Source organism: Peromyscus maniculatus, chromosome 2 (genome assembly GCF_049852395.1).
Source record: "Peromyscus maniculatus bairdii isolate BWxNUB_F1_BW_parent chromosome 2, HU_Pman_BW_mat_3.1, whole genome shotgun sequence".
Taxonomy (NCBI): domain Eukaryota; kingdom Metazoa; phylum Chordata; class Mammalia; order Rodentia; family Cricetidae; genus Peromyscus; species Peromyscus maniculatus.
The window spans coordinates 167,513,344-167,535,627 of record NC_134853.1 but is presented as its reverse complement, the minus strand read 5'-3'; the positions used below and the strand labels follow the sequence as shown (position 1 = coordinate 167,535,627).

The following is a 22,284-nucleotide window of genomic DNA, read 5'->3' as shown; positions in this document are numbered from 1 at the left end:
CCACAGAGAAACCCTGTCTCGAAAAACTAGACAGATGGATGGATGGATGGATGGATGATGGATAGATGGATAGATGGATAGATGATGGATAGACAGAAGATAGATAGTAGATAGATGGATGGATGGATGGATGGATGGATGGATGGATGGATGGATGGATGGATGGATGGATGGATAGATAGATAGATAGATAGATAGATAGATAGATAGATAGATAGATAGATAGATAGATAGAGAAAAATAACAATGTTCTTATAACTTGTATTAACTCTATGAAAATGATTCTAACCAATTCAACTCCAAAGCCCAGTTAAGTCATTTCTCAGAATTTATAATATTTGTAACATTTTGTATTTTGTAGCATTTGTATCATAAAAAAAAGGTATCATAAGCAAGAAATTCTATTTTTAAAGCAGTGGTAGAGCACCCACCTGGTGTGCATGAGTCCATGAGGCTCTGGGTTCTATCTGCAGCGCCACTGAGGCGGCCACAGGGATAGTGGCCCACCTAACTAGAGAAGCAGGATTCACAGCACCAGAGGCCCTGGCTACCCATGCAGCCCACCTTGCAGCACACTGTACTTGACTTCCTAAGGCAAAATATTGGAGTAACTGTCCTATCCCAGTTCAACGACTCACACAAAAATTAAACACTGAAGAGGAAAAAAAATCTGCTCTACAGGGCAGTGAGATGTCTTGGCAGGTACAGCACTTCCCATGTAAACCTGGTGAATTGAGTTCAATGCCCAGAGCCCAGAATGGAAGGAAGGAATTAATTCCCAAAAGTTGTCTCTAACATCCAATGTCTCATCACACACATAAAACAAGTTAAATTCTGATATTAAAATGACTGTTAAACTGGACAGGTTTGATTACTAATAGAAATGTTGATAGATCTTTAACTCAAGGATTGAAAGTGGACCATGGACTAGGTGTGGTGGCACATACTTATAATCCAGTAACTTGGGAAGTTGAGACAGGAGGATCATGACTTTAAAAATCATCCTGGAGTACACAGTGGCACCATCTCAAGAAATAAAAACGTGTGAGTGAGTGTGTGTGTGTGTGTGTGTGTGTGTGTGTGTGTGTGTGTGTGTGTGTTTTGGAGGAAAGGACTGCTGGATACACAGCTCAGTCACAGAACATTTGTCTAGTACATACCAGATTCTAGGATTCATGCCCAGCATCAACCTGGCCCCCCCAAAAAAGGTGGAACCAAGTAAAATGATGATCATCAAGGAACCAGTGCTGTAGTGCTATACCCAGTGTTCACAGGGAAAATGATCAGTGACAGGTAAGCCTGTGAGAGGATTCCTGTCTTCCTACATGGTTGACAACAAACAAATTGCTTTGCTGATCTGCTGGTGTCACACCCTGCAAGGCAGATTTCAAGCAAGGTTAGCTGCTTTCCAGAAAACAATGCCAGGGGAGCCCCAGCCTTGCACAGAGCGCTTCAAAGCAATTTTGTAGTGCTCACTAGAAATGCACAGGGAGAACTCACAGTGCTATCACTCTTATTTGGCAATGATTTTATTATAAGCTAGGATCACAGTGAATCCATTTGCTTTACAGGTTTTCTGTTACTGTTTAATGTACTGTCAGTACAATTTAGATTTCATCTATTTATACTCATTCAAGCCTTCCTTGTGATTGTACAGCAAATGGGACTTATTTCTATTCAACAGAATTAATGACAGTTAACTGTAATTTGCAGTTTCCAATTTTGTAAAGCAACTGTTCCATAGTTAAAATAAACAAATAAATAAAATTAAACTATAAAATTTCCCATACCAATCATTCCTTTGTACTTTTTAAAATGATTTATTTATAATAATGATTTATTTATTTTTATTTTATGTGCATTAATGTGTTGCCTGCATGTATTTCTATGTAAGGGTGTCAGATCCCTGGAGCTGGACAGCTGTGAGCCGCCATGTGGGTGCCAGAAAATGAACCTGTTCCTCTGGAAGAGCAGTCAGTGCTCTTAACCACTGAGCCATCGCTCAAGCCCCTCTTTGGTACTTTTTAAGCACCTACCTACATCATAGTTCCTTACACAATGAATAGAAATATAATAAATATTCCATCACATTTAAATATCTGCCTCCAACACCCCACAACCTTAACTACAGGCCAAGAGTAGGAAGTAGAAGTCCTACTGTCAGAAGGGAAAGACAGACCCTCTGTCATCACATCACACTTGTTTCAAGCTAGCAAAATTGAAAATTAAATTTCTCTGCCTATCTTTTTACTTACTATTAGACAATTTTTCTTATGTATTTCAATTAATCACAATGTCAAGATTAGATGAAATTTATTAAAAGCAGGATATGCCATATAGATTTGGACATAAACAAAACACTCAGCTCATAGTAATGGACGCTGAACATTGTTTTCAAATAAACAGAAATTTACTTCTGTTTTATGCACAGATACCACCATCCCACAAGTGGCCCTTTCTTGGATGATTAGACTTTCACCTAAGCATCCTCATAGTTGTGTGAGAGAAATATATCAGATCAACATTTGCTATCCAGACTATAACTACCAGCATCACAGAATGATAAAGTGCAGTTCTTAAAAGAACAGAGGCATGGTGGCACATGCTTTTAATCCCAGTACCCAAGAGACAGAGGCAGGCAGATTTCTGTGAGTATGAGGCCAGATTGGCCTACATAGAAAGTTCCCATTAGCCAGAGTAACATTCAGAAAGTCTCTCTCTCAAAAGGAAAAAAAAAAGAAAAAGATAGGAAGGAATGAAGGGAGGGAGGGAAGGAAGAAAGGAAGGAAGGAAGGGAAAAGAAAGGGAAAAAAGAAAGAAAAAGGGAAAAAAAGAACAGAAGAAAAGCACAGATGTTCTTCCTTGGCTGGCCTGGAATCTCAACTGCTGGGTCATCAGCCCTGATAGATCAGTGCTTTCTGTTGCTGTTCACATCAGGTGTCTGTCCTTCCTACACAATCCTGGCTAAGTTCCAGGATCCAAGACTGCAAGTCTGCTTCCACCCACCTTCAGGCTCTAACAATCTGCTGAAAGCCCATTACTAACATGCCACATTATTAAAATGAGTGAATTTCTCCCCAGAAAATGAGGGTGGGAAGCAAGAATTTTGCCTACCTTTATATTCTTCTCCACCATACTTCTAAAACAAAAAAACAAAACAAGACAGAAAAAAATCACCCTTGTAAGGTCATACACAAAGGCCGTGCTCTTCTTCTATGAGCTGATTATAAAGGTGCTGTTGACAGCCCAGCTGACACTGAAATCATTGCAGTGAGCTTCCAGTTGAATTAGTTGCTATAATTTATATAAAGTTCTAAGAGCAATGAAACCTGTTCCCTAACTCTAAACCGCTTTCTTGATCCCTTACAATGCTGTTTCCAGCTACAGTTGTTGTATGGTTGGTTTCGTTGTTTCTGTTTCTTTCTGAGCCAAGTACTATATATACAGGCATTTAAGAGTAATTTAAAGGATAGGCATGGTGGTGCATGCCTTTAATCCCAGCACTCGGGAGGTGGAGGCAGGCAGATCTCTGTGAGTTCGAGGCCAGCCTGGTCTACGAATCAAGTTTCAGAACAGCTAGGACCATTACACAGAGAAACTCTGTCTCAAAAAACAAACCCAAAAACAAAAACAAACCAAAAAACCCAACAACAACAAAAAGTAATTTAAAACCTAGTCATTTTTACATAACTGAACAAATACTGAGACCTCAGGTTTCCAATGAGTATCTTCAGCCCACAATGGATTACAAGTATTCTGAAGTATCTTGAGAGAATATTACACGTAGACAATGACTTCCCTTCTCTGTCTCCTTGAGATGTCACATGCAGTACCTTAGCTATATAAAATCTACAGTATACTCAGGGTAAAATATAAGACTGCAGCAGTTATCTTATATGCTAATCTGCCATCCACCTGCCACTTTTATAATCTAAATTAGCAGAGAATTGAGTAAGGTCAAAGTAGTGAAATATCTAAATGCTCCTAATTCCTAAAAGAAGATGGAAGATTTCATTTACTGTTTGTGCCACTGGCAGCTCTTGCAGGCGCGCCCCACCCCCTCCCTCACCAAACTATAGTCAACACTCTTCAATGAAGACGTGCAGCTGCTGTGGGCCACTACGAAACTTAATGAGAGCTTTGCTTTTGCAATCCGAAACTCAGAAAAGCCATGTTTTGAACATCTGCTGAGACAGAATAAATCAGAATTTAGAGAAAAAAATTAAGACTTCTCCATTTTAAACAAAGTGTTAAAGCAGGTAAGAACCAAGTCTTATCAAGATTACGTTTTTAAAGCCCTGAACCCTTATGGTGCCTCATACCTATAATAACAAGACTCAAGAGGCTGAAGCAGAAGAATTACTGTGAGTTCCAGGCCAGCATGACCTACAGACTGAGAGCCTGCCAACACACACACACACACACACACACACACACACACACACACACACACACTAATAATTAATAATAATAATAATAATAATAATAATAATAATAATAATAAAGTAAACATTAGGGACTAGAGAGATGGCTCAATGCTGTGGAATAATCCTTTTGTACACTGTAAAGATGTGTTGCTCTCAATGTTAATATATTAAAAAAAAAAAAAAGAAAAGAAAAACCTGACTGGCCAATAGCTAGACCAGATTTTCAGGGCAGAGAGAACACTAGGAAGAAGAAAGGTGGAGTCAAGAGGTCATAGGAAGCCACAGAAGTAGCAGAACATGCTATGCTGAAAAAAGGTACCACCACGTGGCAGAGCATAGGTAAGACATAAGGGTTAATTTAAGTTGTAACAGCTAGTTAGTAACAAGTTTAAGCTATCATGCAAGCATTTAAAATTAAGTCTCTGTGAGGTTATTTATGGAGCCAGTGGTGTTGTGGATATCGATACATGTAAATAAACACTGATTGGCCAATAGCCAGACAGGAAGTATAGACAGGACTAACAGAGAGGAAAATTGAGGAAGGAGGAAGAAAAGGGGAGACCGCCTGGAGCCGCTGCCAGGACAAGGAAGATATAAATTATTGGTAAGCCACGAGCCACATGGCAAAGTAAAGATTAATAGAAATGGGCTAAATATAAGAGTAAGAGCTAGACAATGATAGGCCTGAGCTAATGGCCAAACAATTTAAATAATGTTAGAGTCTGTGTGTTTATTTTATAAGTGGGCTCCGGGACTGGTGGGACTTGGTGGCAGGAGCTGGAGAGAAATTCTCCAGTTACACAGTGGTCCCAATGAAAAACTTCACCTAAGAGCACTGGCTGCTCCTGCAGAGGACTCAGGTTCAATTCCCAGCACACTCAATGGGATGTTCTCACAACTGCCTGTAACTCCTGTTCCAGGGGATCTAACACCCTCACCCAGACATAGATGCAGGCAAAACACCAATGTATATAAAATACAAACCAATTTTTAAAAAGTAAACATTAAAACTGAATATAGAAAGTCAGTAAGAAACAGAATCATAAACTTGGGAACACTTACACTGTTCCTGTAAGAGCTGGAAAGAATGGAGTGAATAAAAATAGAAATGTAGCTCAGATGGTAGAGTGCCTGCCTCCCAGGCATGAAGCCCTGGATATGATTCCCAGTACCACATAAAACCAAATGTGGTGGCACACACCACGAATCCCAGCATTCGGGAAGCAGAGGCAAGAGACTCAGAAACTCACAGTCATCCTCAGCTACATAAAGAATTCAAATGTCAGCCTGAGCTTCATGAAACTGTCTCAGAATAAAGAAAAAGAAAGTAAAGAGACTTCCTTTGACAAATTTACAATTTAATGGAAGAACCGGTTATGTCTCAGTAATTCAGCTGTACTTGTTAGTCTCTGCAGCAGACTGCTGGTGAACACACAGCTCATTCTTCTCTACCCTCAGGATCAGAGCATGCTGTTAGCTGGGTAGAGGGCCTCTTCTCAGGCTCCCACATAGCGAGCTGGGTTGCTCATCGGGCTAAGTCCAGGCCACAGAATATAAGCTGACCTACACTACACCAATTTCTGGGAACAGAATCTTGGAAAGGGATGTCAGCTTTTCCTATCCTTCCAAGGAGCTTGAAAGCCAATGTGTTAATGAAAATCGCAGATGGAGAAGAACCACAACCACACACAGTGGAGTAACCAACTGAAGACATAGGCCAGCTGACAATCTCCAACAGAAAATCAACCCAGTAACTTCAGTGCTTCACTCAGATATTTTTAAATTACTATTAAATAGGACACAATATTTAAATTAGTCAAGAATAGCATCCAGAACACAATTTTGTGAAAACGTGCTGAATTTTTTAAGTTTAAGAGAAAATTAGGAACAGATGATCCTCCTAGAAAGGGCATTTAAAAAAATAGAACACTGGCCTGGCGGTGGTGGTACACACTTTTGATCACAGCACTCAGGAGGCAGAGGCAGGTGAATCTCTATGAGTTGGAGGCCTGGTCTACAGAGTAATTTCCAGGGCAGCTGGGCTACACGAAGAAACCCTGTCTCAAAAAAAAAAAAAAAAAAACCATGAAGCCAGGTGTGGTTAATCCCAGCACTCCAAAGACAGGTGGATCTTTGAGTCTGAGGCCAGCCTAGCTACAAAGCTAGTTCCAGAACAGCCAGAACTACACAGGGAAACCCTGTCTTGGGAGAGAAAAAAAAAAAAAAACAGGGAGCCCAGGGTTAAAATGACGAAAGTATCAAAGTAGTGTGACTGGACAGCACAAACCATTTATTATCTTCTGCCAGGATTTAGAACCAGCCTCCAGAGGAAGATGAAACCAGATGGAACCAGACACAGCAAAGCTGACAACTCCTTCCTCGAAAAGATCCCAGCTAAGTCAAGTTCCCAGAGTCCACCTCGAAGGTTCATAAGCAGCAATAATGGGTGACAATTTCTCCTATCCATGAGCTAGCACAGGTGCTGACTTGAACCACTGTCCTCCCTTGTCCACTTCTGTATGAGTCAGTTCCAAGAGGGAATTCATAGACATACCCTTCCAGGAAAGCACAGGGACTACTGATGGGAAATTATTGGATATTATTTATTAATTCAATATACTTGGTAAAGTGACTTCAGAAGTTTAGTAATTTTCATGTATTTTAAAACTTTCCCTCAGAAGAGCAAAGTAATAACTTGCCTTTAATGGTTTTATGATAGTAAAATGATCTACTACAAAAAAATTTCTTAAAAATCCACTATCAATTTTATGCTAAAATGTAGAAATAGTCATTTTTTTAATGTTTCCAGCATTTAGGATATTTAGATATCTCCAAGACAAAATTTATTCACAAAAGCATTTGCTATGGAATGTTTAAATGTTTCACAAAAAAAAAAAATCACTCTTGTTCAGGTACATTTTAAGGAAACTCAACAAACATAATAAACACACCCTTCCAGTTTTAAATTCATAGACAATATTTTTAACTTTGTAAAGTCTAATTTTCTCAGCTGGCAGAGCTGGCAGAGCACAAAGAAGACAGTACCTGGAAAGACGACAGCACATGGTCAATACCAAATTCAAGCCAGTCTCTGGCAAGAGCAGAGCCAAATTCCTGCATTTCAATTTCAATTACGTTATCCAGCTCACATACCACCATGCCGATCCAAATCAAAATTGTTTCCTATGAAAGTTTTAACAAAACTGACAGTGTATGACAGATTAAACAAGTCTTTCAGCAATTTCCTCAGCTACCACAAAGCACAGCATAAATGTATAATTATAATAAATTATAATAAATAAATGTATAATAAATAAACAATTAACTGAGCCAACAAAAGCTGAACCTCCAGAGCTTAGGAGTTCAAACTCTTGTTCAGTAAGCAAAGGGGCAGAGGATTTTACACAAATGCATGAGATCTCAGTCCAACTGGACACTAAGTAGATACAAATCTCCTAGTGTGACTGGGGTGCTGTGCTGTCACAGACCAGGAGACTGAGCTGACTAGCCAGCACAGAGATCCTAACTAAAGAGCCCCGGTGTCCTCTGTGTGCTAAGGACCTGCTGGTACCATTTGCTGCCCTCCTCCCCCCACCCCCCCGCCTTTTTTTTTTTTTTTGGTTTTTCGAGACAGGGTTTCTCTGTGTAGTTTTGGTGCCTCTCCTGGATCTCGCTCTGTAGACCAGGCTGGCCTGGAACTCACAGAGATCCGCCTGGCTCTGCCTACCGAGTGCTGGGATTAAAGGCGTGTGCCACCACCACCCGGCCCATTTGCTGCTTTTTAAACTATTATCATATTATATATAGTTTACTTCAAAATCCCAAGCCAGGAAAATGGGCAGATTGCCCATCAGTTCAGAGCACTGGCTGCAGGCAGCTCACAGATGTCTGTAGTCTCAGTTCCAGGGAATCTTATGTCCTCTTATGGCCTCCAAGGGCACTATACTCACGTGGCATATGTATATGCATGCAGGGAAAACACCCATACCCAGAAAATTAAAAGTAAATATAAATCCTCAAAAAACAAAACCAAGCTGGGTGGTGGTAGCAGTGGCGGCGACGGCACACACCTTTAATCCCAGCACTCGGGAGGCAGAGCCAGGTGGATCTCTTTGAGTTTGAGGCCAGCCTGGTCTACAGAGCGAGATCCCGGACAGGCTCCAAAACTACAGAGAAACCCTGCCTGAAAAAAACAAAACAAAACAAAAAACCAAATTTCAAGACATGAAATGATAGCTTCCTGTTTTCTTTAAAAAAAAAAAAAAAAAAAAAACAGCTCTGTGGTAGGTATGTCCCTCTTAAAAAATGGTGACATGTGAGGAAATACCGGAATGCAGGAAGTGGAGATGGGCGATCAGAAGTCTGAAGTAAGCTTACTGAGCCTAGGTAACATAGCAAGCCCCTCCACCCCCACCCCCACCCCACCCCCCCGCCACCGCCACCGCCACCGCCACCGCACCTGGAATCCATTTTGTTTTGCTTTGGTTCCGCTGAAATCCTACTTGGCTATATGCAAATGGCAAACACACTGGGATGCTGATCCTTGTTGGCTCTCAAGATAATAAACTCATTGTCTACTTAAACATTAATTGAAGGCGGCCGGGCGGTGGTGGCGCACGCCTTTAATCCCAGCACTCGGGAGGCAGAGGCAGGCGGATCTCTGTGAGTTCGAGGCCAGCCTGGGCTACCAAGTGAGTCCCAGGAAAGGCGCAAAGCTACACAGAGAAACCCTGTCTCGAAAAACCAAAAAAAAAAAAAAAAAAAACATTAATTGAAGGAAGGCTGGGAAACAATGGCTCAGATCAGTGATTCTCGAAACTTAACATGAATTTAAATCACCTGAGAATTTCATCAAGTAAAATGCTGATACTGATTCAGTCCACCAGGATTGGTTTCTTCCCCTCCTCCCCCCCCCCCACCCCAAGATAAGGTTTCTCTGTGTAATTTTAGTGCCTGTCTTGGATCTTAGAGATCCACTTGGCTCTGCCTCCAGAGAGCTGGGATTAAAGGCGTGCACCACCGCTCCCAACCAGCACTTTAAGAACTGAGCCCCTGAGATAAGGCAGTCACTTGACTTTCCTTATGAAATCAAAATTTACATGGCTATTTCAAATTTTCTGACATTTCTCCTTTTAATTTTAATAACTTTAAATTGCAGTTTTTCTTATTTCATTTACCCTTATAGATAAAAGTCATTTTTAATTCCTAATCCACACTAAAAGAAATATTGTGAAATTTCAGTAGAAACAGAAGAAATAAAAGTTAATTAATGTGATCTACAACTAAACATACATTAAAATGTGATTAAGAATAGGAAATAGGGCCAGTGAGATGGCCAAGCAGGCTTTAAAAACTTGTCTAAGTGTGAAAACTTGAGTTAGACCCCTGGGACTATGGGAAGGATAGAACTGTTTCCCAAGAGTTGTCCTCCAACCTCCACACGTCATGTGACACATGAGCCTCCTCCAATAATAGCAATAATAATAAATTAAAAAACAAAACAAAACAAACAAATGGATTCCCCCCAACAGTTCTAAAGACACAGCTGCAAGATGAATCTGGATCACTCAAACATGGGTCTCCCTAACAACAAAGCTAGCTCTTCCTGTTTGCCCATCCCTCTCAATATATTTAGGTTCTGGCCCCCAGGCACCACAGAAGGTGATTTAAGAGCAGAGTAGCTGCAGATGTAATGAGTTAAGATGATGGGAGTGGAGCATGTCCAATATGCATGATATCCTTCTAAAAGGGAGGAGTATGGACAGACTCCAAAACATGCAGACAGGATGGAGGCTTAGAACAGCTTCTTCCTAGTTCCTTCAGGGGAACATGGCCTTGCCAATCTCACCAATCTTGGGCTTCTAGCCTCCACATCTTGGAGCCTGTTGTTTAAACCATTCAGTGCTTTGCTACTGAAACCCTAGTAAAGCACACTACCTCTATGATTTCTCCCAAGTAGGAGTAAGATCTATAGTAGAGGGAGGGGCTGCATACTTATAATCCCAGCAGCAGTTAATAGTCTTGTAGAAATGAAGGGTGGCAAGTATTTCATTGAAGTACTCAGTATATATAGAAAAGGATGAGGATAGTAAAATTTCAAAGAGTGGACAAATTCATGTAAGTACCACCAACAAAACAATGCATGGTCAGAAGCCGGGGGGGGGGGGGGGGGGGGGGGGGGGCCGCTCCTCTCATGCTAAGCCATGTACCATACAGAGCCCATAACCTACCTCTCTCCTGACCTCAGAGATTACTTGGGCCTCCTTTGAAATGTTCCATTAAAAGAATCATACACTAAACTTCCTAAAGTTTTGTGGGTTTTTTGGTTTGGTTTTGGGTGGTTTGTTTTGTTTTTGTTTCCTGAGACAGGGTTTCTCTATCCTGGAACTTACTCTGTAGAATAGGCTGGCCTAGAACTCAGAGATTCCCCTTGAATTAAAGGCATGAGCCAGCACCACCCCGCCTTGTTTTGTTATTCAAATGGACCTTATTTGGATTATTCCCAGTTTAATTCTATTTGCATCAAAAGAAATTACACATCTCTGTTGTGGGATATTTTGATCACACTCTCTGACACTCAGGAAATTGCCAATAAAGTTTACCTTCAATCAGAGGGCAGAGCTAGCTACTAGCTGACCAAAATTAGCCACAGGGATTTCGGAGGAACCAGGCCATACAGAGAGCCACAGGAAGTAACAAGCAGGTGCTCAGAAAGGTGCTCAGCCCTTTTGGATTTAGGACGGGGAGAGAAAGGAGGTCATTGGTCACTTCTCCACCACACTTCTCTGATCAATCAGGTTTTTACCCCATCTGACTGTAGAATATTATTTTAAGATGTATTACATTTGTTTATGCTGTGGAACATGTGTTTAATGATGCAAAGATGTGTTGTGTTCTCTTATGTTGCATTTATTTAACTATGTGAAGCTGTTACTGTGCCTGTGTAAAACACTTCAAAGTCTAATAAAGAGATGAACAGCCAACAGCAAGTAAGGAGAAAGGAAGACGGGGCTGGCAGGAAGAGAGAATAAATAGAAGGAAAAAATCTGGGAGGAAAAAGAAGCATGAAAGGACAAGGAGAGGACAACGCTAGGGGCCAGCCACCCAACCACACAGCCAGCCAGAGTAAGAGTGAAAGTAAGATATATGGGCTGGAGAGATGCCTTCGCAGTTAAGAGCACTGACTCTTCTTCCAGATGACCTGGGTTCAATTCCCAGCACCCACATGGCAGCTCACAGCTGTCTGTAACTCCAAGATCAGACACCCTCACCCAGACATACATGCAGGCAAAACACCAATTCAAATAAAACAAAAATAAATTATAAAAAAGAAAGAAAGAAAGAAAGGAAGGAAGGAAGGAAGGAAGGAAGGAAGGAAGGAAGGAAGGAAGGAAGGAAGGAAGGAAGGAAGGAAGGAAGGAAGAAAGAAAGAAAGAAAGAAAGAAAGAAAGAAAGAAAGAAAGAAAGAAAGAAAGAAAGAAAGAAAGAAAGAAAGAAAGAAAGAAAGAAAGAAATACATAAATAAGAAAAGTGAAAAAGCCCAGAGGCAAAAGGTAGCAGGAATAATTTAAGTTTAGAAAAGCTTGCTAGAAACAAGCCAAGTAAGAACAAGTCTCCGTGTGTGATTTATTTGGGAGGAGCTAGGTGGCAGGCCTCCTAAAAGAGCAGAAACAACCAACAACTGACTCCAAAGTTTTTATTGATAAAAGAACAATCAGACAAATGTTTCACATCTCAATCCTAAAATGCAAGTAAACAAAATTATTACTAAGTTTACACACACATGCAAATATCTATTAAGGAAATGTGACAAGCCTGGGAATGCAAAGCCAATGCCACTGAGCTAATGAAAGGCTAAGGACTAAGATAAGGACGGCTACAGCGTCCTACTTGTCAAAAGTGACATGGGCAGTGGTAGTAACAAGAGTTCACTGAGCTCCAAGACAGAACAGAGTGACTCCTGAGATGAAGAACAAATGCAAAGAAAGTTCTACACAGGACAGTGCACAAACTTCAATCTTAACAAGTTCTGAGTGACACCACTCACTTCTAACAACCTGAGCAGAGGACTGGCCCCTTGGGGCAAGGAACGCAACAGCCTCTCCTCAAAGTACCACTGCACTGTGGTTCGTTGTTTGGTTGTTTGGTTGGTTGGCTGGCTGGCTGGCTGGCTGGCTGGCTGGCTGGTTGGTTGTTTGGTTGGTTGGCTGGCTGGCTGGTTGGCTTGAGACAGCGTCTCACTATGTAGTCCTAGCTGCTCTGGAATTCACAGAGATTCACGTGCCTCTGCTTCCCAAGTCCTGAGATTAAAGGCGTGTGCCATCCACCTCCCAGCTACAGGGCTCTTTCCTAATAACACTTTGGGAGATACCTAAATTCAAAATTTTCCACATATTACTGTCCATTTAAAGATCTGTCCAAAACTACGCATCCCTAGAAAACCTCTCTTGGAATATTCTCTAAAGGTCCTAAATGTTTGAGAGTCAACTAAGGAGCCAGGCACCATGCCTATAGTTCCAGTGCTTAAAATGAAGGCAAGAGGATCAAGAATCATCCTCAACCACACAGAAACAATTCAAAGCCAGGCTGGACTACATAAGATGTCTTCAAAAATAAGAAGGGAGAAAAGGACAAATATGCACAGTAGCACATGCCCTAGGGCCCAGGTGCTCAAGAGATTGAGGCAGGATAGTCACAAGTTCAAGTCTTGTTCAGGGACCCAGTGGGACTCTGACTTGAAACTACAATTGTTTAAAAAGAGCTCAGACTGTAGCTCAGTAGTAGAGTAAAAGACCCCAAGTTCAATTCCCTCTACAAAGACAGCACAGAACAGAGACAGAGACACCAGGAAGGAAAGGCAGAGGCAGCAGTGGGGGGTGGGCGTGATACGAATGTCCATCTGGGAATCTAGTCATAGAAACCTACTCTTGACTTTTTGGTTTTGAAAATGAACCGGAAGAATGGCAATATTTAGCAAACCTCCCCTTAGAAATTATTTGGGAAAGGCAGCTAAGTCATTTAACTTTATTTTTATTTTTTTTTAAAGATTGATTAATTTATTATGTATACAGTGTTCTGCCTGCATGTACGCCTGCTGGTCAGAAGAGGGCACCAGATCTCATTACAGATGGTTGTGAGCCACCATGTGGTTGCTGGGATTTGAACTCTGGACCTCTGGAAGAACAACCAGTGCTCTTAACTGCTGAGCCATCTCTCCAGCCCCAGTCATTTAGCTTTAAATATTAGCTTCCAGACCACTTAACAGCAGCCACTCAGCACGTCAAAGGCAAGCATATACTCACTGTGCCCAGTAGAGCACAATCACAGTATCTCCAAACCATTCAGGCACTCTAGTCAGCTCTGTGCGTTAACTAATTCTGCATCTGTGACTCCAAGCACCGATCAAAAATAATTAGAAGCTGGGCGTGGTGGCACACTAGACCAGTCTGATCTACAGAGCAAGTTCCAGGACAGCCAGAGCTACACTAGAGAAAAGAACTGTGTCAGTCATAACACACCAACAACACAACGACAGAACAGCATTTCTATCCCACTAAGAATCTGGAGTGACCTGTCAATAACTGTAGAGTATGAGATGTATGCACAGGCTATGTATAATGCTACACATTTTTATACGAGAGACTGGAGCGGCTGGGGATACGGACCAGCAGTAGAGCACTTGCTTAGCATGTGTGAAACCTTGTGTTGAATCCTCAGCACTATGCAAACAAGAAAAGAGAAAGTGACTGGAGCATCCATAGATGCAGGCACTTGGGGTAGGGTATTAAACAACACTCCCGAAGTACTTTCGAAGAGCCAGCTGTTCTGTAAATGAGCCCTAATGATCTTCTCTCACATTTATTTGAGACTATCAAGGAGGGGAACTTCTGTCAAGCTGTAAAGGTAGCCACCATTTGCCTAACACATTTCCTCCAAGTTAGTTTCCTTAGAGAGATAGCAGCAAAGACTGTCACAGTCCATTGTAGCTAGAGTTTTCCTGCCTGGCCCACATTCAGGACAAATCTCTGTCACCCGCCAGTCCCACAGCCGCTCAGACCCAACCAAGTAAACATAGAGACTTATATTGCTTACAAACTGTATGGCCGTGGCAGGCTTCTTGCTAACTGTTCTTATAGCTTAAATTAATCCATTTCTATAAATCTATACCTTGCCACATGGCTTGTGGCTTACCGGCATCTTCACATGCTGCTTGTCATGGTGGCAGCTGGCATTGTCTCCCTCCGCCTTCCTGTTCTCTCAATTCTCCTCTCTGTTAGTCCTGCCTATACTTCCTGCCTGGCCACTGGCCAATCCGTGTTTTATTTATTGACCAATCAGAGCAATTTGACATACAGACCATCCCACAGCAGTATATGGTCTTGAACTCACAAAGTTTTGGGATTTAAGGTGTATACCACCATGCCTGGTTACACAGAGCAATTTGACATACAGACCATCCCACAGCAGTCCATAAACAGCAGAGACAGTATCAGAGGTTTTCTTGGCTGGAGGACTTCTCAGAGTTAACTAATTATCACTCGGGAGGGGACAGTCTGAGCAGCATTTCCATTAGCACCTGACTCCTAACGTCCTGAAATGTCCCTACTGACACAAAAGGGAGATTCCATATTATGTGTGATGAGCCGGGGCTGGCATTTGACACTGCACACCGCAGCTGGCAATGACTCCAACAGTGCATCCCCATCAACACACTCAACTGTTATTTCTAGAAAAGGAGAACAGTACAACTTCTAACTGTGAATGATAATCGACTCTAACAACACATTATTCCTTTCTCACGATTTACAACCATATGGGCCGCCCAGCACTGTGACGCACACCTGTAGGCCCTGCTTTCAGGAGCAGATGAGAGATCACAGGTTTAAGACCACCAGGCTGGTACGGGGTGCTTTCCAAGTCAGTCAATGCTTACCAGACCCTGTCTCCTAAAACCAGACCAAAGCAAAAAAGACACAAGAAAATACAAAAAAAACACCCTAAGTTAAACAGGTCCTCAGTGATAATGGTCTGGAAGACTGGGCTGTAGTAGGTAGCTGGTCCAGCTTTGACCTGGAAGTATTATCCCCATTGAGGCTTTGGTAACTGTCACGCCTATAAGGCGGGGCCGAGACAGGAGCCCTTAAGACCCGAGATCTGGATGGGCCGGCTCTTTTGGTTCCTGGATCCTGGACGCTGGTGGTAGACCAAGCAGAGTTTTCCAGAGAACATTGCTGGACTGCGCTACACCTTTCCCAGACCCTGTAACCTACCCCTTTACTTGTAAGTTACCCCACAAAATAAACCTCCCTTTTAACTAGGTGGAGTTACCTTAATACTACAACCAATACTGGGCAGCTGAGGCATCCTTGTGGCCCATTATGGAGTCTGAATCAAAAAGAAGCACACACAGCATTGGAACCTGCATGGGTCGAACGCTCCCCAGCAGATCTACAAGTCCTTTAAATTCCGTATCACACACCTCTTTTCTCAACTGTCAACCAAGGAAATTATAGTTGTAAATATGACTTTATCTAATATTGATTATTTTCTGAAAAATCAAAACCAAATCCTATATGGCTCCCTCAAAATGTGAAACTTTATACAAATAAATTCAGAAGCTGAGTTCTCAGTGAAATGACTACACTAGGTTAAGTAGCATCCTTTAATCCCGTTGTTTGGAAAACTTTGTGAGAATCCAGTGTGTTGATTATTACTTCACATGAAGGCGGGGGGGGGGGGGGGGGGGGGGGGGGTGTTAAGTACTGGGATGGGACACGACAACCTCTCTCTGGTTGGTTGGTAGGTTTCTGAAACAGACAGGGTCTCAAAAGACTAGTCGAACTCATGGTAAATCGCCCAATGAGCACAGGCTTTGCTGGTGTCCGTGGCTTCTGCATCCCTTTAATGTATCCCTCTTATCTACACGCTGGTCTGACTCTCCCTGAGCAAAGCCATAAGGTTCAGTGCACTGATGGCCAGATTACATCTACTGCAAGGATGTACAGAACACAGGAACTCAGTTGCCGCCCTGTTGCCACTGACTGGTGAGCTGCTCACTACCTTGGTAAAGGTTTACCTGGGAGTGATAAATTCGCACTGAAGGCCATTTAAAGAAATCTCTTTTCAGCTGGGAGTTAGTGATGTACACCTTTAGTCCCAGCACTTGGGAGGGAAAGGCAGGGAACTCTCTGAATTTGAGGCCAGCCTAGTCTACAATGAATTCCAAGACAGCCAATGATAAGTAATGAGATCTTATCTCGAAAAATAAAAATAAATAAATAAATAAATAAATAAATAAATAAATAAATAAATAAATACACACACAAACCAAAAACCTCTCTCTCCAGTGGCTGGTCTGTCAATTCTACTTCAACATAGAATATCTTGTTACCCAGAACCATAAGGTACCTGTCTCTGCTATGTATGTATTCTTTCTGCAAGCCTAATTTAGAGGAGGGGGAAGGGAGGAGAAGAGAGAAGAGGAAGAAGAGGAGGAAAAACTATTACATGTATAACTGAGTGAAAGAGCAACATCGGGAGGAAGCAAGATCATCCGGAAACACACAGCCAGACAGGGGCCAGGGCCAGGAGAACACAAACTCAGAGGGGCAAACATACTCAAAGGAGCTCCACGTTCACTGACTTGATCTTGCTACCTCAACTACTGTCCACTCTTCTAGACTCCAGGTCTTCCCTAACAACAAAGGGGGTCTCTTTCTACCACCACCACCACCACCACCACCACCACCACCCCCCTACCCTCACCCCCCCCCACCCCACTCCCCACCCCACCCCCCGCCGCCCTGTGCAGACGCCACCGCTCTGCTCTTACCTCCTGGTCTGTAGACGACGTCGTCCTCGGTGATGTAGGATGTGATCTCGCCGGTGTCCGTCCTCTCGTAGCGGGACTTTTTTTTGGGCGGCTTCTTCTTGTTCTTCTTTGTGGACTCCTCTGTGGTGGCACTGTTGTCATTGTCCTCGTCCTCACTGTGGTCGCTCTCGGCATAATTTTTGGCTCCACCTTCCAAAGTACAGCTCCTTCGAGGCCTGGCATTCTCACTCTCTCTGGCTTTGTCTCTTTTCTCTCTCTCTCGGTCCCTGTCCCGGTCCCGGTCCTTCTCTTTGTCTTTGTCTTTATCTTTGTCAGCTGTCATGATTCGCCACGTGCCTTCTTCTGTCCTCTCACGGCTAGGCCTCCGTGAAAGGTAGACAGTAAGCCTGGGCTTCAGTCTTCTGAATTTCTCACTCAATTCCAGGGAAAATCCAACCACTCCAACAACCCCAACGGTTCAAAAATGCTAGGAGAAAGAAAAAAAAAAAAAAAGCGAGGGTGTCAAATTGGTTTCTATTTGATGGTTGAATGTTTCCTCTTATAACATACTGCTTTTTGTAAAATCAGAGCTGGGCCAGGCAGTGGTGGTGTGCACCCATAGTCCCAGCACCCGGGAAGCAGGGGTAGGTGGATCTCTGAGTTCAAGGCCGCCTGGTCTGCAGAGTGAGCTCCAGGACAGGCAGGGGTACACAGAGAGACCCTGTCTCAACACAAAGAGGCTGGAGAGAAGGCTCAACAGTCAGAAGCACTTGCTGCTCTGCCAGAGAATCAGTGCTAGGTTCCCAGTTCTCAGCATTCACATGGCAGCTTCCAGCCGCCTGGACTCCAGTTCCAAAAGGAGCTAACGCTGCTCCAAAGGTGTTGAAGGCATGTGGTGTACATATACAGATAAAAGAAAATGCTGACAGACCTAAAATAAAAACAAAAATCTTTTATTCGTTCACTTATTTACTTTTATATGTATATGTATATATGTATGCCTGCATGAGTTTATGTGTACCACTTGCATGAAGGAACCCACAGAAATCAGAACAGGGTATTGAATCCCCTGGAACTGGAGTTAAAGGCAGTTGTGAGAAGCCATTAAATCTTAAAAAAAATAAAATAAAATAAAACAACACTCTTCATGCTTCCAATATAAAAACATCTCACAGAGCACAGTGGAAAAGTCAGACCAGTGACATATAATTTCACACACACACACACATCTGAGCCTTGCCAGCTCACAGTGTGGCATTTACTGCCTAACTAAAAATAAAGACTGCTCAATGGTGAGTGTAAACTAAACTTTCTGTACACTCACTGTTTTTTTACCTTTTTTAAGGAAAAAATAAAGTATGTCCCAGTTAGCAACATATAATGGGAATAACTATACAAAATTAACTTTAATCCCAACATTTAAAAGGAAGGAATCTGTAGTACAAATTACTTCTGTATAAAAAGAATAATTTGTACAGGTATGGGAAACGTCGCAGGAGTCACTGCCTTCTGAAGACCGTCTCCACCTCCAAATTTCCAAAGCTCCTTTCATGAATAAAACAGTATCTGATTGACAATTTCAAAACCAAGAGCTTTTAATTAGCTTAGTTATAACTCACACATCTTCTCAGTCAACCATTCTAGCTATGTTCTGGGAGATTTAAAAGAAAAGAAGAAAAAAAGAAAAAGAAAAGCTGTATTATGCCTGTCATAAGGAAACTGGCAAATTCCAATCTCCAGCTTTAAGGACTATCAGGTGGTTTTCATACTTCAAACTTCCCATCAATAGCCTCTTTATTCAACTTCTACAGAAATGACCACACCCCTCCCCACAAAACCTTGAGATGTAGGAGTCTACAATAAAAAGGATGAATCTTAAACTTCAACCCAACATAACTCGTAAAGTTTTATACCAAGGGAAAGAAGTTGTACACATCAGTTTTGAAAACCCTAATAATCACTGGTCTATTTTCCATACTCATCTGTTATCTTCCCCAACGTCTCACCTGAGAAACAACGGTTACTAAGTACTGTCTAGGTGCCAGGTGTTTGGGACTAAGAATGAGAGAGGAGCCTCAGATTTCTGCCCTCCATATGCAGCTGCAACAAAAGGAGGCAAGAAATCAGACTAAGAGCTGTCTGCTTCCTGTGCTACCAGGGCCAACTAGGAAACAACACATGCAAACAAACAAAAGACTGGCCCTGTTTACTCAGCCAACAACAGATACGACAGTTTGCAATGATATGCTTCAGATGCAAAGAAAATCTTCTTCAGTCATACCAAAATCATGAAAATTACACACATCTCTCCAAAGCCCACAGACCAAATCTGATACATCAGAAAAGTCTTCTCCATCAGCATGTCAAATATACTCAGGAATTCAGGAAAATACAAAAATATTAACCATCTCCGAGAGATAACTGAGGAAAGACCAAGAGTACTGGCCATCTAAATACAGGTCAGAAGTGTAGCTGAAAGTTTTCCTGTGTCCCAGCAGGCCAGCAGTCAGGACAAATCTCTCACCTGCATCCCACAAGTAAACACACATAGGCTTAATTTAATTATAACTGCTTGGCCATTAGCTCAGGCTAACTACTGACTAGCTCTTACACGTGAACTCAGCCCATTTCTGTTAATCTATATGTTGCCACATTTTTCACAGCTTTACCTGTGTGCCATTACATGCTGCTCCCTGGACAGCAGGCTGGAGTCTCCTGACTCAGCCTTCCTCTTCCCAGAATTCTCCTTATCAGCTTATCCCTCCTATACTTCCTGCCTGGCTACTGGCCAATCAGCAGGAGATTCCATTAATTATATAGGATATAAAATAGGTCTACAAGAAATTAGACCCCAAAAGGCACAAATTAGGAGAGATCGATTATGGACTCTTAATGACTTTCAAAGATTATTTGGAGACATTTCCCATCTAAAAACAATTGCTGGGGTAAAAAATGATAAACTGAGTAATTTGTTCAAAACCTTAGAAGGTGACAAGGACTTAAATAGTCCAAGAGAATTATCACCTGAAGCTGAGAAAGAATTGGCTTTGAAGAGACTCTGTCGCCAGTGGTTTTGTTTGCTGTGCTGGGAGTGTTGCCGCAGGGAGCTGAGCAGAGAGCACAGCATGGCTTGTGGTCTTCCTTACACAGAAGGCTCCAAGTATGTACCACACACCTAGATTACTTCTTTCCGCACAGCAAATGTTTTTAGATAGAATTTCAATTTCAAACTTATTGCAAGGAAATGAAAAAGTATTCTAGTGCTCATAAAAGTTTGCATAGATGAATCATCTGTTATGCCTAAGTGCCTGTACGCTGTGGTATTGGTACCTGAAAATACATCAAGAAACCTGTGGCTCACTTTCTCCACCAAGCAAACCAGAGTAGAAGATACATAGGATCTTCATGGCAATGTGAGGTTCACAAGGCACACCCCTCATCGAATTCTTTCAACTGCTGGGTAAACTGGACCAGACCAAGTTGTTCTACCCATTGCACACTTGATAAAGCAGAGATCATTTCTGTAAGGCCACACTGCCACCGAGTGCAAAGGCAAAAGCAGTGGCAGCTGCAGCAGGGCAGCCTTGCCTGCACTGCCAGTCCCTCAGTGTCCACAGGAGCCAACTCTTCCAATTCTTCCAAATTTACATAGCTTTAGGACATACACTTCTATACTGCCTCTCACTCCAAAAACAAATGAATGAATGTTTAAAGCAGTGTTTTTCTCCAGCAGGAATGCCACAAATATTCAATGTATGTGCTACTCAACTGCTCAATTACCTATGATGCAAGCACAGGTAACAGTATAACCTGCACAGGTAACAGTATAACCTGCATTAAAAACAAACTCTAATCTAGAACACGTCTTGGAATCACAGGTGTTAGTTATCTACTCCTAGTGTGCCCCTAAGTTCCCACCACTCCAGAGGCTGGGAAACAGCAAACACAAGCATCTCTCCCGGATAGAAGTTATGCTCCACAAGTGGAAAGACCACAGATATGTACGCATTCAGCAACCTCAAGGGGAAATGGATGAGGATCAGGAAAGCTGCAACTGAAGAACACAGTCTATTTAGGATGACCTCCTGAAACAGATTCAGCGATACAGTGAGGGAAGAAGCCACTAGGGCACAGAAGTTTTCCTGTGTCCCAGCAGGCTAGCAGTCAGGACAAATCTCTGACCTGCATAGTAGTGGGCTATGAGGAAGGGCAAGTGGGTATAATCAGCTGATGTAGACACATTCAATACCCAAGAGGTGGAGCAGACTGAAGGACCAAGGAAAGAAGCGGGGCTGGAAATAAGTTCACAGAGTTTGGGGCAGGGGCAGGGAGGGTTGGTCCTGACAGACATTAGAGAACTTGGAGGCCTTGTAAGAAGGCTGGTTGTCACTCAAATGCATAAACTGACTCTAGCTGACATTTCAGGAGGGATGTGGGTAGCAAAGAAACAATGATCACACTGACCAAGACTGATGAGATACATCAATGTTTAGGATCGCAGGCTGGCCAGGTCGTGATGGTGCACACCATTAATCCCAGCACTAGGGAGGCAGAGGCAGGTGGATCTCTGCAAATTTGAAGCCAGCCTGGTCTACAGAGCGAGGTCCAGGACAGCAGACACTATATAGAGAAACCCTGTCTCCAAACAAAATAAGAGTGCTGACTGTTCTTCCACAGGACCTGAGTTAAGTTCGCAAAATCCACATCAGGTGTCTTACAACTGCCTGGAACTCCAGGCTGTAAGGAATCTAACGCCCTCTTCTAAGGGGGAAGGCACACAAATAAATAAAAAAAATTTTTTGAAAGATCAGGTCAGGTATGATGGTGTACCTATGATGCAAGCACATGGGAGGCAGAGGCAGGCAGATCTCTGCGAGTTTGAGATTAGTCTGTCTACACAGTGAGTTCCAGGCCTGCCAGAGCTACAACAGTGAAACCCTATCTCAAAACAATAAACGAACAAAACCACCAACAAACCCTCCCCACAAAAAAGAAAAACCTGAAGAAGTTACAAGGGCTGACTGCACAAAGCAAAGACTGGTGAGA

General features: G+C 42.5%; 1 protein-coding gene across 10 annotated transcripts in view; it reads right to left on the bottom strand.

Annotated features, from left to right (window-relative positions):
* Rere (arginine-glutamic acid dipeptide repeats) overlaps positions 1-22,284 on the bottom strand; it is a 367,324-nt gene that overhangs the window by 212,254 nt on the left and 132,786 nt on the right. For all 10 annotated transcript variants that reach the window (XM_076565684.1, XM_042272445.2, XM_076565680.1 and 7 more), the window contains exon 2: positions 17,260-17,725. In XM_076565684.1, the coding sequence (XP_076421799.1) occupies positions 17,260-17,581 (322 nt within the window). In that variant the 5' untranslated portion in view covers positions 17,582-17,725. The remainder of the gene's footprint in view (positions 1-17,259; positions 17,726-22,284) is intronic.